Source organism: Ptychodera flava (assembly GCF_041260155.1).
Source record: "Ptychodera flava strain L36383 chromosome 23 unlocalized genomic scaffold, AS_Pfla_20210202 Scaffold_24__1_contigs__length_23054250_pilon, whole genome shotgun sequence".
In the NCBI taxonomy this organism is placed as follows: domain Eukaryota; kingdom Metazoa; phylum Hemichordata; class Enteropneusta; family Ptychoderidae; genus Ptychodera; species Ptychodera flava.
Genome location: NW_027248278.1, coordinates 5,212,809 through 5,231,572, shown reverse-complemented (window position 1 = coordinate 5,231,572; position 18,764 = coordinate 5,212,809). Strand labels below are relative to the sequence as shown.

Here is an 18,764-nt window from a genome sequence, read left to right as displayed (position 1 = left end):
CGTTCTGCCTTTTTTCATCGAAATTCGCAAATTGCGCAAGTCGACTGCAATTTTCGTTTTACATAATATGTTACCACATTCACGTTGTTGTAATTCAAATTAATTTTGAATAATACGAGTATTAAATTATAGACATGTAACTCGGCTAATCTATTCTTTCTGCATAGTAAAACACTCAATAATAATCAGACGAACAGAAATGACCCATCGATGGAAAAAACGGACAATGGACAATGTTAATGTGCTGATTTCATTTCTAACTTACATTAACATAAATATTGAGAATGCGACAGCAGCACACTATAGTAGTCTTTGACTGTTCTGCTTCACTACTGACAACATTATGGTACAGAGTTGAAGGGTCATCACATTTTAAACATATTACCACAAAGTAACATAAACAGAGTCGCAACGCTTCCATGCCTTTTGTTCCATGGTCGTCTCGGTAGACTATTGGCTTTTCATATTAAAATGAGCTCCAAAGGTGTTAAACTTTTTGGACGCTTTGTTTGTGGTTGATAATCACACGAGATTATGCGAAAAATACGACGAGATGGCATCGTACTGCCAGTCGCGTAGCAACAATAGTTACTTTGTGAGCTTTCAGGCCAGAAACACTGCTTCACGCCAATCAAAACATAACACGCCAGCAGTTTCATAAACTTGTCCTTCCTTGACGCACGTGTAAAAGAGGGTATGACTGACCGTAAACCATTGAGTAAAACCAGACAGTATCGATAAAAGACTTTCAAATTTGGTTCAAACACCCTCATTATATATTCATAAAAATATGAGAGGAATTTTTAAAACGGTAAAACTCATTTTCCTGAAGCTCAAAACACTCCCGTTTTCGCCAGCACGTAAATTCTGCTCACCACCACACGACAACAACAACACAAACTTTGCCGAACATACTTCCGCTTAACAATTGGCGAAAATCCGAAAATTACCGAAGAATTCATGGTCGGCACTCTTGGGAAAAGAGAGGCGAGAGCAACCTGAGGCGAGGCGAACATGAATGGGTTACGTAACCGCTTCACGCCTTAAACAATACCCGTTGCCACTCTATCTATGTTTTTCTATGATATTACCTAATAAATGTCTGCGCTCTTTGATGCTACGAAATGTTCGAATTCAATTTATGGCATAGTCGCGATCCGTCAAACGGTTGTCAGAAGTTTAGAGAATAACTTTAAATGGGAAATAACTATTGACACTGCTCGATATTTACATACGTGCATACATTAAAAATCGTTTTTAATAACGTTTTGATGATGTCGTATGGATCAAAAATCATAGAGATCAAAAGAATGAATAGGAGGTTCATGTTGTTCCCAGGTTCTGAGCGTTCAACATAGAAAAGACAGCCGAAGCTTACTCAGAGAAGACGAAAAACTTAAGACAACTACATCAGATGGAGAGGTGAGTCATCTTCTGTTCCTCAAGTGGTGTTTCGTGCATATTTTTCTAATTGTCGCGCTCTTGTTGGGCTGTTTTCATCCCTTAGCGACTTAGAGACGGCAACTCATTTGAACATTGTGTTAGAAACTCCGTATCTAGAACGTTTGATGTCTCTCTTGGCCCAGAAATTACACTTTTGTTTCTCATTGTGGTCTTACGCAAAAAATGATGCAGAAGAACCTATCCTTAGAAACCGAAGCGAAAATCAAGTACCATGTCCATCATTTTGTTAATGCTTTTGTCATATCTTAACGTCCGACATATATTCAAACAGAGTCTGGCACTTTCTTTTAGCGTAACGATTTTGTGCAAATGTTTTACTACATAATGGGTTTGTTTAATGTCTTCAGTGTTATGCCTCTTAAAGTCGAGCAATGTTCATCGATTGTCTTGATATGGGAGCACTTGTAATCCTATTCCATCGGCAATATGTTTGAGGACAGTCCCTGTTCAACCTATATGAACTGTAAATCAGTGAAGATTAAATGCACAGCTGTACGGCGGCTCCCAACCACTGAGCTGTCTAAGCAACTGGCCCGGCTTGTTTCACGTTTTTCACACCACGATTCACATGTCACTAATGTAGGCTGGAGCCTGACCACGATGTGATTTGAACACAATTTGAAGAATTTTAAAAATAATCCTGTACTTCACTGGCAACCAGTGCAATATCATCTGATCTGGTGTAATGTGATCACGTTTTCTACTCTCTAAAATCAATCTTGCTGCTGCATATTGTACTCTTGTAGTTTTGAAAGCAAAACACCTGAAATACCATATAAGAGACTATTGCAATAGTCTATAGCCTTGAAGTAACATGAGCATTGACTAAAATTTCAGTAGTATCAACAGAGAGAGAGAGAGAGAGAGAGAGAGAGAGAGAGAGAGAGAGAGACATACATACATACATACATACATACATACATACATACATACATACATACATATACACTTGGTTAAGTAGCATAGCTAACAATCAGTCGATGCAGAAGTGTTAATAAATGATAGTTTTGAACAAGGATAGAATTCTAAATAACAATATAATACCGTGAGCGATTCGTTCAAATTATATGTTTTTTGCTCTTCAGAAAAATTGGAAAAACAAAGAGTGGAACATCTAGATGGTGTAATGCACTGTTAGTTTTTGCTGGAACGTCTACAATTGTATACATTTGTTACTCTCCTGGAATTTACAAACATGTATTTCCTCCAATTCGGACGTGGGAAAGTACAAAGGTATGACATTTCATGATAATTTCATTTTTTGATGTAATTGTATGTTTACTTGATTAGATACGAGTTGATTAATTAAATACCCAATTGAATATAAAACTAACTTGTACATTTGTAGATGCCGTGCTAAAATCTCTCTCTCTCTCTCTCTCTCTCTCTCTCTCTCTCTCTCTCTCTCATATGTATAAATTTGATCTTTTGGCAGTTCATGAAAGCGCATGTCAATGATAACAAAACAGGTGCGGCCATGAAGTTAAGTCAATTTAACAAAACCGAAAAAGTAAACTCTACAACTGGTGAAAGTACATCAAGGCTAAACGTCAACAAAGAAGAGAAGGATGGTAAGAAACAACTTTATGACGATCATGTAAAAATACAGCAGAAGGCAGATAACATAACAACTGCCAAGGTTAATTTTAGTCAACAACATAAAACTGCGTCAGTTCAGGAAAAAGCGAAGACAGGGTCTGGCTCAATGACAGGTAGCGATACCATTTCTGACATTAGGGTCGACGACTGCAGACAAGTCAAGGAGTTTCCGAGGATCATGGAGTCTGGAAAACCCTGGCCCCCAGGCATGAACTTTGTCATTCCCGTTTACCTGCATGGTGGTGGCCCAAATAACTTTTACAACATGTACAGATGGACCGTAGAGTTTGCCATAGCACATCAACTTGGCATGGTAACTCATGATTTCAAGACTCACGAAACGCAAGAAAGGGGGTCTGAAGGCAGGAGATTATTCAATCAAACCTTCGACCTCGAAAAGCTTCAAGAACTGCTTCCCACAACTCCAGTTGAGGATTTTCTTGCTCAGTGCGGCGGCTACATCAAAGAAGGCAACGTTGTTGCAGCTGTGCCGAGAAGACAGTACGAGACTAGGATTTGCCAAGACTACCGAAAAACCGGGAGCTATAACACATGTGGCTCGGGGTTTAGAGCAGAAATAGCACGTTACCTGGGGAGCGATGCTCACGATATACAATTAAGCTATAGAACAGAGTACGCAGAATTCAAAAAAAGTTTGAAAGTTGATAACAAACAGGAAAGGAGATGCTTTGCTTTTATGTGTATTGATGTGAACTACACATGTTCTGAAAGAGTGGAATCGCTCCTTGAGAAACACTTCATCCGGGCACCTTACATTCGTCGCATGGCAGAGGAGGCTGCTGGGAAGCTTTGTCAAGGCAACTTTGCTGTTCTGCATTGGCGAAATAAAAGCGCCGAAGGCTTAGAAACGTAGGTATTTAATTATTTTAAGAACTTAAGAAGTTAAATTAAATTAGTTTAATTTTTCTTAATAATTTATTCAATTCATCATCAAATACCCTATGGAGCAATGACGAGTAAATTGCCTTGTTCAAGGGCAAAATATCATTCTAGAGTCTGGAACTCCCGATTCTCTGACAGTGAGTTTGTTACTTTGGACATACCGGGTTTCGAACTCACCATCCTCTGATAGTGAGACCACACCAGTACCCTGACCACTGCCCCACAGTGCCTCCTAAAGAGTCGTCTGCGATTCAAAAACCATCTCCCTAACAACAACTTACTATGCAGATTGAGATTACCTTTTGATATCAGTATTGTGAAATAAGTTTATCTACATGCCAAGTGCGTTTGAACTCTTTAGATTATGAGCAAGTGAGACGACACTATGAAATTATAAAAAAATCTTAAGGTAGTATGCACTTCGAAGGGAAAGACTTAAACTTTTGCTCAAACTTTCTTCAATGAAGTTTTCGACCATATTCTTATCAAATCAAAAATAAAAAATAGGGGTCACCGTAAAAAATTGGTATAAGAGAGACAAATAACCTGATTTCCCCCAAAATTTGAAATTCAAAATGGCCACCATCCCTGTGTTAATTCTATCGGGGAAAATTCGATTTTCAGAAAACTAAGACGGTAAAAAGTTTTCTTACACCAAAAGTTTTAAAATGACCCCCACAAGATCAGAAAAAATGGCAAAGTTTGAGAGTCCGAATATCTGTCCCCGAAGCACGTTTTACCTTAATCGAAATCGTGGCACAATTTAATAAATACTATTCGATTCAATTCATTGCAAATGCACACTGACAAGAACATGCTCCGTTCGCAAATGTTGTAAAGAACGAAATTTACAACAATTCAAAATTTTATATCTAATATGCATATTCTAGCATACATATGAAGTAATTTGTCCACAAAATATTATACAGAGAGATACCTACCATTCAAGTATCAAATCCATTTCAAAGTATGGCTACAGTACAATAATACAATTTAATAGAATTTTTGATTGCTAGTGTCATCTGTGTTGTGGAAATATTCCCTGCTTTTTCTCAAAGAATATTGATTTTTGGGGGGAGAGATTCGTTTGTTTGTTTGTTTGACAAGAAAACTGCACTGTCTTGACTCGATTTGCATGATCTGATTGGTGGAAATATAACCTCATTAGTATATATCGGCGGAAATAGCTATCATACATTCATGTCGTTTTATTTTATTTTCCTGCTGTCTATAGTCTGCAAGTATGACTTCTGCATGTTCTGCCAAACTCTCCTTCAGCACACTCCAAGAAGCACGAGCCACATGACTGACTTGTGGAGGTACAGCAATCTGACAAAAATAATGTCTAGTTAAGTCTGACAACAGTATCCTAAAGAAGAATATAAACAATTCTTGTTTTATAGAAGTATACACCTCATCAATGACGGGTCAATTACTCAGAATTTTGAAAATGTTCATATACGTCACAGTTAATACAGCTAATAATGTCTCGTCTCTCTCTCTCTCTCTCTCTCTCTCTCTCTCTCTCTCTCTCAGGTGCATACGCAATAACTATGAGAGACGAGAAACAGAATGTCACATGAAAGAGCTCCGTGTGCTTCATGCTGCCACTCCGGGTATTGTTCGCCACCTTAACAAAATCATGAAGGCCGAAAAGATTCCCTGTCTGTATATAGCAAAACCGATGTACCCGCAGGTGAGTCATATGTCGCATGTGAGTTGACACATGCGCAAATAGAAGCTTTATAATACCAGTTAGGTTCCGTTTGTTATCATGCCCAGATATTCCTGCCTCGTCGAATTCTCCATAGACATAGAAATATTGCATGATGCAAGCTGTTTTCTACGGCCATGTGAGACTCGTGAACTGATGCCGTAGTTACTATCCTGTATTCTATTCACGGAAGCCGAAGGGTTTTCATTTCATATTAAAGTTTCTTTATTCTTGTGAAAATCCCGCCCTTTTGAATTCCTTAGATTTCAAATATGCCCATACTTCTACAACCAAAATATGTAGTTTCATTTGTTTTCGCACCAAATATCAGTGCTCCGAATTATTTTGCCTTTTTATACCAATCTGTGCAATGCTATCAAAAGTTTTCATTCCTTCTCCATAAGATAATATTAAGTTCCACGAATAACGGTCGAAGAACATTTCATGCCCTCTTACAACTTTCAAACACGATTACGTTAAGAAACAAGTTGTGCACGAAGATTATATAAGCAGTAATATATATTTCAGCAAAAGAAAAATTCGAGTAATTTGATCCAAACAGACGCTTCCCTTGTAATGAATGAACTGCGTGCAAAAGTCCCCCAGACTGAAAAGAGAATGAACATTCGAGACCAAGTGCCATGCTACCAATGCAAGCCTATTGCCGATTTATGCAAATTATGTTTCAAACATGTATTGAATACTTTGTACAGCACCATACATTAGGGAATCAGAGAAAAAATAATGAAAATACTTTGAAATATTGCTGCTGCTGACCATTTAACCTTTCTCCGACAAAAGCGCTCGATAACGTTGCGCCTTTTGCATGGTTACCAAATCGAGCCGGGTGTTTCTTGGACCATACCGGCATTCAAGGTGACGCCGATTTCGCACTGACTAAAGCAATGACACATGTGATACCAACGATGCACATTATTACAACATCGGTAAATCAGCAGGCTTATGCACCAGGTGGGGGAACGAAACGCTGCTTAGCGAAAGGTTCGCCTGTCAGAGAATATACTGGGTGATATTTCATTAAATTGTAAAACATTTTCACCAGCAGAGAATTTAATATTAGTGTGAAATGTTAGAAACAGTAATGTGTCAGAAGCGGTACAATTAATCTAAATTGAACTGCCACAATAAAAGAAATTACACAAAATAAAGAACATGGAATGAACACTGCATTATCAGACGCCAATTAATTTGATTTTGAAACTCTTTTTAGACTATCAGCAAGATAAGTGGCAATTTCTTTATATTGCACTTTTTTATTCCAGCCAGATATCGGTTCATTTGCATAATGTTTTAATTCACTGTGCGGAAGACATCTGTTCCGCAGTAAAGGTAGCTTGTATTGTATCAAAGACAAATTTTAACATTTTTTTCGTTATATAAAAGACATGTGTTTATATCTTTATATTATTTTGTTTTTTCATAGTTTGGTTTAAACTCAAAATTGCTTTGCCATGACGAAACGAAGACATTCACCTCGAAGCACCATTGGTTACAAAATTGCTCTTGCAGCCATTGCCTGCAGTATCCCCTCATATTGTGTGACTCACCAAAGTGGGTGTGAGTATGGGACGGACCATTACATCTTTGGGAGGTTGGGTGGTCACAATCAGATTGTGAACACAATCAGATTGTGAATATTCCTTTTTTAACAATTGTAAATTTTTGAATTTATTTTTCCAAATGAGTCTTGATGTGCTAATTTTTTTCTAAGTAAACTGTCAGATTTATCAATTTGTGCATTCTGGGTTTTTTTATATTGCAAACTAGTCTGATGATTTTTTTCCTAATTGTTTGCTTTGAATTTTTTCTGTTATTGACCACCCCCTCCAAAGATCTAATGGTCCATCCCCAAAAGCATAGACCTCTCAATACAGGGCCCTTCATAACTCCTGACTTCCTGTAGGAATCACGAGAGTTATTTTTGAGCGCTGCAATTTTTTCCCGCAAAAAAATTAATGCAAAATTTTACCAATTTTAATTAATTTTTCTGAATTTTTTTTTGTAATTTTGGACCAAATGGACATCACATTTCATTTGCTTCAGTTTTTTCTCAAAATATTGGAAAAAATCTGAGAAAAATTGACTGCGGTTTATTTTATGAAGGGGACAGAAATAGACTTTGGCGCTCAAAGGGGTTAAGTACACCTGATCACTTCCCCAACTCGGAGTAACCGTTTTTCTCGTTCGAATCATGCGTTCTTTGACTGTCTGTTGAAGTCATTAGAAGTGGCGTACGTCTGAAGGCTGGTCTTGGATCTCTATCGTTCTGTGTGAACAGAACTGTTCACCCTGGTTTGACAACCTTCGTGTGGTTTAGAGCGGTTCTCTCATCTTACCGACTCTTTTTGTACTTAATTAAAAGCATCTGCCGAGTTATTCATTACGAATGCCAGATTTTGAAACGATTTAAAATGTACGCTTTTTTAGACAACGATTCAGTTCAGAGAATTAACATCAATCATACCCATCTGTTATCAACAATCCTACGAAAAAAAGTTTATTACATAGTTATTGTATAGGACAAGTATATGACAGAACATCAAGATCATAAGAAAAATATCGTTATACATAACACAGTAAAAAGTCGTGAAGGAAATATATATACCCCTCCAGTAAAGTAGCAAAGAGGTGATTGCGGATGTTTGTTGAGGGTAATTGCATCTTGTCCCACATATGACACCCAAATTGAACGTACTAACTTTTATGAGACGCCTTGCCACGTCTTTGTAGATGACTTACTCTTCTGGGTATTGTGATCATGTAGAAGTAGCATGGCGAATCATATGCTTCATTGTGAAGTACCTCTCTCCCATGTCTGCGTATTTACCAATCTGTATGTACGAGTATGCGGGGTAGCCACGACCATCAACAACATACGTACCAGGTGATACAACTCCACCAGACCGCGTGACAATAGATTGCAGTTTACATCTCAGACATGTGTTACACACTTTAGCGATGTATTCGTAGCTTTTAATTTTATTATTGTTGGTATACATTTGTGTGTTAGCACATAGACTGTCTATTGTTAGCATGTATTTGTGTGTGGAGGGGTCGAAATAAAAGCTGCATCAACTTAAGATGTCAGGATGCAGATGGATGGTTTTGATTGCCAGTTTCTTTGCTGTGCGTTCGAATCCAAATAGAAAGTAACTTAATCCTGATGCTCGCCATTGACTACCAACAGTATACAAAGACAAGTGAAAACTCAATTTTGAATCCCGAGCTTGGACGAGACACAACGCTAAAATTTTGACGAGGCTGAATAGTAATTACCAATGAAGTTGGAAATGCGTTATCCGAAATTCGCATGAGGAAAATTCCCTGACAGACAAGTGATATTCTATTGTATTATAGAGTTGTATGAAGATCGCGCTAATACATGAAAGTATTCTAATATATGCGCTAATGCTTATGAACACAATTTGAACTTATTTGGGAGAATTGGTTTTTCATATTTTTAAGATTTCTCAAAAGTGTTGGGTGCCTTATAGCTGGATCTTGCAATATTGCAAATTACCCATAAAAACAAGTGTATAACGTGAAAAGAAAAGCAGATGAGCTTACATATGCAGATTAATCTGACATCACTTTACCATCCAATCATCCCGCATTAGTTCCCATCGTGTTTTATGTTTAAATTTTACTCAGTGGCGTTGTGCAGTTTGCATTGAGCTATAATATCCATATCCCAATTTTACTACCGTTTTATTATATCAGCAATTATTACCTAAGGAACCTACATAAAAAAAACATTTGTGGTATAATTTGTTGTAGTATCATTGTCCTGTTTGCACCGAACCATTATTTACATATCCACTTTTACCATCATTTTATTTCATCAGGCATCAGTCATCCCGGGAACCTATGTTAAATGATGTAAACTATCGAATAATAACATCGAACAAACAAATGTAAATGATAAATGGAAAATTGAACAAAGCAGTTGGACAAATTTAACAATTATTTAAAAATCAGAATAACGTAATCTGTAGACAGTCATATATAAACAAAATTGAGGAACTCATAAATTATTTAAATAGATGGATTAAACATAAATGTGTCTCTCTAGGGACAGAAATGCGACTGCTAATGGTTTTAGAGAAGATTTGTGTACCGGTTTGACATTTTTGAAGCTCATTTGCATATTTTGGCACAAGCAATATAACAAAAAAGCCCTTCCGAGAAATTGCTGATACAGTCCCATACCGAATTGCAAGGTAACACGTGCACGTCCACTGGTTTTCAAGACGTCCTGGTGGAAAGACATCTGTGAACCATTTGGGTAAGAACAATGTAGCCACATGTTCATCATCTATTTGTGCTGTGTAAGGAGCTTTGAGAATATGTTTGTACGTGTTTGACCTATCTCTTTCCTAACAATAGACTAGCCACGCTGTACCCCATCGTTTGCCATACACGTATTTTCTCACTTACGTCATTCTTTGATTCTCTTTCTAAACAAGAGTATAGAAGAGTACCTCAGCATTACCGATATACGTGTTTTCGCCATCCGCGATATAATTGCCATGGTTCCATCGTTGAAGGCATATGAGAAAGACAACTACGTGAAGTCTTTGGTCGAACAAGAAATGGCAGAAAGTGAGTATCAGAAGCGGGCACTGAGGATCAGTTCATTAATTTAGGATCCTTGTAGACTGTGAGATACCATCTAAGGTAGAATGTGCCAAGTAACAGATATTCGGACTCTCACGTGTTTAAACACCATTGGCTTGAGACCAAAACGGTGTCCAATGTTGCCACAATATCCAAATATGTGTTGCGGGTCACTCCGCCTCTACGTCCTCAGATAGACTGTGTTTCAGTCACGACTTTAAAACCTTTGGTCAGCATGCCATGCAAATTGGTAACTAGCATCAGAATGGAAAAATCTAGATCGAGACTTTTGTGGGTAAGGTCTGCAGAATAAAGGACATCATGCATAATTGATGGTTTGTGCTATGGCTATATCTTAAGAATCACTGACACAAATTAAATTTTATGCGACTTTTTAAGCTATAAATATGTTATTCAGGTTTTACCAAACAAACCTTTTGTTTGGCGTGGTGGGAATTTGCATATTTGACGATATATTCTATATAAGGCCATACATGCAAATTCAATGCACTGAATTTAAGCCGCCCATTAATGTTTGTTCGTCGAAAATTTGAATAGCGTGACATACCGTTCATTTGCTCATATGTATATTTAAATTAATTGCTGTATTAGGCTACACATCAAAGAATGCACTGATTTTACCACAATTTCTGCTACTCATTGAATATGGCTGTGTATCGAAGCTGAATACACTAAATTTTAACCAAATTATCAGCTACATCGGTTAAACCTGGATTTCATTATGCTGGTAGTATAATTATTACCATGTGCTCACTATAATCTCATTTTTATATGTTTTGACTTTCTGCGATCACGCCATGAATCGACTCTTTGTCAGCTGAATTTGATCCAGCTTCTGAGATGCACAGGTTAAGGTTATATTAAGTTGTTCCCAAAGTGTGATGGTTGTGACGTATTGTAATTCACTCTTTTGCATATTAAGTGAATGTTTGTAACCAGGCCATATGTCGAAGTTAAATTTTCTTAAACTGAGTAGACTACTAGGGTACATGGCTAACACATAGTAGTCATTAATCTGAAGGTTTTGTTTGTAAGGCATGCTCATTATTAGCTAATTTGCATATCTAATATTCGTCTGTGATTTTGCCAATACTGAATGAATTCAATTTGATTATACTGCTACTGTTTATTGGTTACACCCAGTTTAAATCATACTGTAAGTTTGCTCATTGGCATATGGAATTAGGCAATTTATCAAAACGAAATGTCCTGAATTTGATCAGACTTCTCAGGTGAATTTGACTTTCTCAGTTTAGCTTGTGTTGAAAATTTAATTTGTATGCAGTACTATTTCTAGCCGATTTGCATATTTAATTAAATTATGTCATCACGCCACATGTCAAAAGTGAATGCACTGAATTTGATCGGACGTACGAAGTTCATTGGTTATACTTAAATTTAATAATGCTGGAACTGTAATGAGGGTGACATATTGAGTAATTCCCACTTTGCATGTGAAATGACATCTTGAAATTAGGCAATATGGTTAAAGTGAGTAAACTTAATTTGATAGGAAATCTGGGTTTATTTGTCATACTTAGTTTTGCCTGTCCTAAAAGTATGATAAGCATGTCATACTAACCTATAACTTATTGCAAATTTTATGACATTTGCTCATTGTTTATACTTACAATTTATAATGCTGAAGATCTGATGTGTTTCACATATTGATTTATAGCTGATTTGCATATTCTTATGACATTCTGTAATCAGGACATATGTGAAAAAACCCTGAATTTCATCGGACATCTACAGTTTATTGGTAATACTTAGATTTAATAATGCGACTATGAAATATCGTAATGAGTTCATTTGCATATTTATCAATAATTTCATGCAAATAGGCCAAATATCAAAGCTGAATGCACCGAATTTGAAAATCTATATCATGAATCACTTATGTTCGCCTCAACATTATGAGTATAAGAAGAACCACTGTACTTGTGTGTATTATTAAAAACATTCATGAACACTTGCTATTTTGTTTGCTTCTGAATCACATTCCTTACGCCTTCCTTCGGTGCATGCTCTCAACTTCAGTTTTACTTTGATTAAAATACCTTTTTGGTCCATTATTTTGCTTGGCTCACTTTAAATCTGGTTGAATAAATAAAATTTCCACTATATTATTTTTCTCTAAGAATGTTTATTTTCCCCTGGAGAGTTTTATAAGGTTGTTAGTTATTTTTAATTTCAAATATTAATAAATGTTAGGTAATTTTTTCTGTTATCTTCTTGCTTCCCTGAGCTCTAAAGCAAATCTTAGCGAATGTTTTGGAATTATTTCTCATTCTGCTCTTTCTTTTTAAAAATAGATTTCTGAAAAACAGAACGTTAAGTTTCTATCTGGAAGATACACTACAGAAAAGTCAAATTATCGGTCTAATCGCAATCTCTGATTTGTCATTTTCAGTTGCCCCCTTATTCTTCTGTTCAAGGACGTCAAACTGGTCATTCTACGTGGAATTTACAAGAGACATGCGCAAGAAGAAGACGGTCAGCGTGCGAGACTTTCCGGGACTGCCCGAAGAGTTGTTAAAAATCTCTGGTGGACTGTAGAGTGATTCATAATTGTCCGTGATTTAAGGGCGGCGAGAAAAAATTGGAAGTGGATTGTGGTTTATTATTATAAGTTCAAGCTACCAGTGGTAGCTCTATGGTTCAAGCCAGTTCAGCAAAAAACGTTTACAGCTTGACGGTGAATGAGTGGGCGCCAAATGACATTGTTCGAGAGTCTATATAGTCCAGCAATCTACGCCAAAAAGGGGTCAACCTAGAACTAATTGCAACAGAAGTTGTTTCTTCACCATTCATTTTGAAAGGTCATAGAAATAACATACTTAAAGTATAATAAAATCTAAGGGTGTGCAACAGTGCCTAATTTGCATAAATGTAAAGGGGGCTCATGAGTATAAAATTGTCGCTGATAGATGGTTTTTACTTGAAATATGTGGCTAAACATGATTTTAATACAAGTTTTTTGGCTTATATGCCTCGTTTTACGTCTAGGCTAGGTTGTTGAAAATATTTGTAATCATAGAAATATTCCTCATTTGCATAAATTCAATATTAATTAGAGAAAAATAAATAACTATTTTTAAGCTACTACCAACAGCAATGGAATAATTTTTTCACATTGTATTTTAGAGAAGTCCTAGAATAACATACTAAAGTCTAGTACAATCTGAATTGTAAATAGTGCCTAATTTGCATAGATGTAAAAAGATTATGGTTACAAACTTAGTGCTGATAGAATGTTTCGGCTAAAAATAATTGGCTAAGCATGATATATTATGCAGGTTTTTGGCTTATTTGCCTTGTTTTTGGTTTAGGTAATGTTGTTGGAAATATTCAGTCGTCATAGAAATATTCCTCATTTGCATAAATCCAATATGGCCGCCACAACACTTCGCTTTTCTTTGTATATCTGTAATTAATAACTATTTTAAGCTACTTCTGACAGCAATAGAATTATTTTTATTTGTGTATTTTAGAGAGGTCCTAGAATGACATACGTAAAGTCCAATACAGACTAAGAGTATAACATTACCTAGTTTGCATAGATATAAACGAATAATGGGTGCAATACATTCACTGATAAAAGAAATATGCATATTGAATTGAGAAAAATGCGACATTTTGTTCAAGTAATGTATGCATTAATCTTAATTTTTTGACCAGGCAATATTTTTGAATACATTTTATCACCCGAGAAATATTCCTAATTTGCGTAAATCAAGTATGGCTGCCACTGTGTTTCACTTTTCACTGCATTTCACTTAAAAATTATATTTAATCTACACAACAAGTAGTTTTTGTTTCCACTCTATAGAATGACAAACAAAATGACTAGTAAACTCTAAGAGGAAGACGTGATACAGTGCATAATTTGAATAAATATAAAACTTATTAATGGAACAATGACGTTGCTGTTAATAGATTTCTTACAAATATATTGAGCAAATTGACATTTTATTCAAGCAGTTTCATTATTTAATATATTTTTTTGTGTGTAGGCAATGCATCATATCATTTAAGATTCCTCATTTTACATAACTGCAATGTGCCCCTCCTACCACTTTACTTTTCCCTTTCTTTGACCTATAAATGACTATATATATTGTGTTAAAAAACAACCAAGATCATTAGAACTGTTTCTTCATTGTAAATTTTAGTAGGGTCATGGAAATTACATACCGCAAGTTTAAAGGCCTTTGTTGGCACCACATTGTCTCATCAGAAAATTTACACACCAGATAACAATTTCAATGGAAAACAAAAGGCTATCACACCTCCATAATCCTCTTACAGACTATAGAACAAAGGCGATCCCAGGGATCGCGAAAAGTGCCTTTAATGAAGTTGTGCATAAGACAGCTAATTTACCCAAATGCTAAATGGCTCATAGATGCTATACAAACCTGGTGCTGATAATCTACATACGAAAGTGATTTAAGAGATAAGTTGACATTGTAATGACTGTGTAAGATTATTATTTGTTTTTAGTTTAGGCAGTTTTCAAATGTATCTTAATACAGCAATAAAGAAGTTCTTATTTGCATTAGTCCAATAAGTCAACCATTTCACTTCCTTTTTCTAATTGGAACATGAATTATTTCTCACCTTAAATGCTGAAAGGTCCAAGAAAAGGTATATTCAAAGTCAAATACAATCTACATTGTGCAACAGAGCTAATTGTAAAAGATTTTATAGGAAATACCTACACTCTATTAAATATAATATTTGAAACTTGAAATGTTATAGAATATCGTAAAGATAGATTGGAATTTTTTACTAACATTGCTAAATATATTTTACCTAATTTTAAACGATTCCTCATGTGCATAAATCCTATATGAAAATCACATAAATAATTTTCAGTAATTTTTCAAATTGACGTCAGCTTGTTTTAATTAATTATATTATCAGTAAAATGAGAAGTTACATTAAGAGACACTACTTAATTGTTTAATTTATTTATAACTTTAAGTATTTCCTATCGAAAGATGAACATTTTATAACTTGAATGAACATTTTGCTCAGTACAGAGAAATTGACATGATTATTTTCTGTGTATTTTAACTCATTGTAATGATAATATACTAATAGGGCATACAGAATGAAAAGCCCTGTAAAAATTAACAATGATTGATTCGTATAGTTCGTTTCAATTATTTAGAGAATTTGCATAATGTCAATAATATTTGGAACTTACTGGCGGACTTGGATTATCTTAATGCATATCAAAATGCTTGGCCAAATAACCAACGCTTTGTACTAAGGGAGGCTGAGGAAAATTTGTGTTTCAGCTCTATTTTCCTCTATTTTCACCCTTGCCGGTATTACTAATATAGATTAAGTGTTGGTAAAATGTAATTACAGACCAGGTTATGTGGTTACTGGTAAATCAGATATACTTTTGACTGTGTGTAACTTGCCTGTTAATGCCACATACAGAAATTTATGAATATAATGATATAGAAATATAATTATAATGATCATGGTGATATAGAGGTACAATTATTATACTATACTGCCAATTATCATGAAATATGTGATAAGCAAAGCTGTTCCTTAAACAGCTGAAAGACATTACGATAATCAAAGGACACTGCATTTCTCAAAATTTTGAAATTTCTTGAAGACAACAATTGAAAATTAATATAAAGTCATATAATTGACTGAAGAGAGAGATTTCCTGTTTAGTCGTACAGTACACAGTTATAGCATTTGAGAAAAAACTGAAAAAAAATCTGTTGACTGAATCATGATAATCTTAATCACTCGTAAAAGCAAATCTAGATACTTTTCATAATGTTACATGGTCTAGCTGCTTTTTCTAATTTTTATGACCGTGAAACAAGAAAACCAAAATGTGAAGAGATTTGCTTCACAGAAGCTGCCGTTAACAAGTTTATCAATGAAGATATCAAATTTTTGACATCAAATTATCATATACTTGGTCATCCTGTATTTTGAAGCTTATGGAAGTCTCACCTCAGATTGGCTAGACTGTCAATTCCTTGAATGATCGATCTTATTCTTAATTATACAAAAGTCTAATAATCTGTAAATGGAAAGTCCATTACATAAGCAGCCACATGAGTGATACTTGCACATCTAAGATCTGATATGATACGCGGTACAATTATATCATCCCTTGCTTCACATCTTTCAATTGAGTTGCCCTTCCCTATTCTTATGGGTTCTACAATGAACTGCAGCAGCCTCAATAACCCTAACAGAAAACAAAATCTAGACTTTCTGTTGTCAACGAAAGGATTCATTCAGGCTGTAAACAAATGAACCACCTAGAGGAAGATGTGAATAGGGAGGAAAACGAAGAAATTTCTGGTATTGTAATGATTATCATAATCATTGTCATCACCACCACTATCATGGTGATTCAAATGATGTTGGTATTTATGCTAATCAATAGTTCAATGATGAGAAAGATGATTCACAGGCACAATTGTTAAGTGTGGTGAACCGTTTATTAGTAACTGAATATTTCCATCGTCATTGAAAAAAGTGACCAAAAGCATAAAAAAATTCCTTCAAATATTTTACTGCAATCGAACATGCTGCAGGAGAAAATGACTTAACTATTGACAAAGGATGTCAAAAAATTGAACACGTCCAATGATTTTCCATGAATGACCTTGACGTCGTAAAAGAACGAAGAATATTCAAAGAAAGTATTCTGATTCCCTTTTTATTTGAAAAGTAATGCTCTGAAACTCTTCTCTTTATTCATTGCATTCTGAAGAACCATAAAATGTCAATGGAAGCTATTGTAGTCTTATTGTATTCAGAAGACTGTTTTGGTCAATTATGCAAATAAGGCCTTATGTATCCAAATAATTAGCATGCAAATTAGGTCAATCTCATTTTTTTTGGTATGGAATTGATAATTCTTGCAAAAACTTAACAATTTCATAGAGAAAAATTTGTTTACATACGACCATAAACATTCATTTTGTCTGAAACAGTGGAAAAACGGCGAATATATGCAAATTAGTTAATTTGTATGATATTTATTGTTCAAGACATTTAGAAAATAACTTGTTGAACCTTACTGAATTGTGTTGCAATGAAAAAAGTCACTTGAATTCAGTTTACATGCCCAATATGTGAGTATAGCAGTCATTTTAAAGGCGTTATATAGCTAATTTGAATATATGCAAATTTAACCAATTTGCACCACTTGGATTTTCCTATACTTTTAATATGTCATTAGTGAGACCTTTCCAAAGGTCATGGTGAATAAATAATTTATGTTGCAATTAGTCCTAGGTTAAACCCTAAATTGACTGGACTAATAGCCGAGCACACTAGTTGGTGTGTATGCGAGACGACCGTTGGTTATTGGCAGGGAGGACTCTGCCCATTGGTAGGACCTTGTTCAACAATGAAGACTTGGCATTAAACATTTCTCTTTGACCAGAAGATATTTTAATTTGGTACTGAATAAACTTGAAAAATAATGTAATAATTCTATGAGTCCATTCTTTCCTAACAGACTACCAACGCTTTGTAATTTCCAATACAGAAAAGTAGAAATAGCTGCATCCATATCGAAGAAGTACTAGGTAATTAAACCTCTTTAATATGTTACTTACCGTCGTGATGAATGTATGGCACTGCGATAAAACTAAAATTCTTCTCTCAATTCTAAGTTGAAAGTACAAAGTTGAAAGTACGGAGTCCACAGAATGGTGTAATTGATAAGTAAATTGTTCCTCAGCTCATTTGTATTAGACTATGAGTCGTATAGTAACTGCTGTTGAAGAGTTTATTTGAACACATCAGAGTGTTTTACAAATTGTGCGGAAAGAGGAGAAGAGGCCTATGTAACCTAATGGAATTGAAATTTATGTCGGCTGTAATTCACAGATCGTTTACAGATTAAAAGTAATAGTAACCGAATAGAAAATACGGTCTTTTCAATCGGGTTCGAATTCACAACGTACGGCACCCGGTCAGCTAGTAGAGAAACCGCAGACAGAACCACTCTGCTAAATCCCCACTCTCAAAGAAAGAGTGGTTCTGTAACCGAGCTTATGATTGTTACAATTTTTCTGACTGCGACCCCCAGATACTGTAGAGTTCATGAAACACACGCTCGTACACGCTCACAACTATACATCGCACACAAGCTTGTCCCCCACAGTGAAACCATAATATTCAACTGGTTCTTTACAATATGAATCAAACAAGTAAAACGCCGGTGACATAAAGTCACCGACGTAAAGGCAGAATGAAGGAATTCTGCGTGAAATCTTCAGGATCGTTCTGCCTATTTTCATCAAAATTTGCAAATTGCGCAAGTAGACTGCAATTTTCGTTTTACAAAATCAATTACCACATTCACGTTGTTGTAATGCAAATTGTTTTTCAATATCACGAAGTTTTAGACGTATAA

At 35.4% G+C, this 18,764-nt stretch overlaps 1 protein-coding gene across 1 annotated transcript; it reads left to right on the top strand.

Annotated features, from left to right (window-relative positions):
- The first annotated feature begins 1,315 nt into the window (after window positions 1-1,315).
- On the top strand, window positions 1,316-13,418 carry LOC139124795 (uncharacterized). The gene is made up of 6 exons (XM_070690905.1): window positions 1,316-1,422; window positions 2,550-2,697; window positions 2,900-3,933; window positions 5,503-5,662; window positions 10,168-10,303; window positions 12,753-13,418. The coding sequence occupies exons 1-6, from the start codon at window positions 1,415-1,417 to the stop codon at window positions 12,896-12,898; spliced, it is 1,632 nt and encodes a 543-aa protein (XP_070547006.1). The 5' UTR covers window positions 1,316-1,414; the 3' UTR covers window positions 12,899-13,418.
- The last annotated feature ends 5,346 nt before the right edge of the window (window positions 13,419-18,764 follow it).

Excerpts from the sequence above, each read along its gene's own strand:
- LOC139124795 (XM_070690905.1), top strand. Across the intron at positions 3,934-5,502 it reads AGCGCCGAAGGCTTAGAAAC|GTGCATACGCAATAACTATG; the intron begins GTAGGTATTTAA and ends TCTCTCTCTCAG. Across the intron at positions 5,663-10,167 it reads CAAAACCGATGTACCCGCAG|AGTATAGAAGAGTACCTCAG; the intron begins GTGAGTCATATG and ends TTTCTAAACAAG.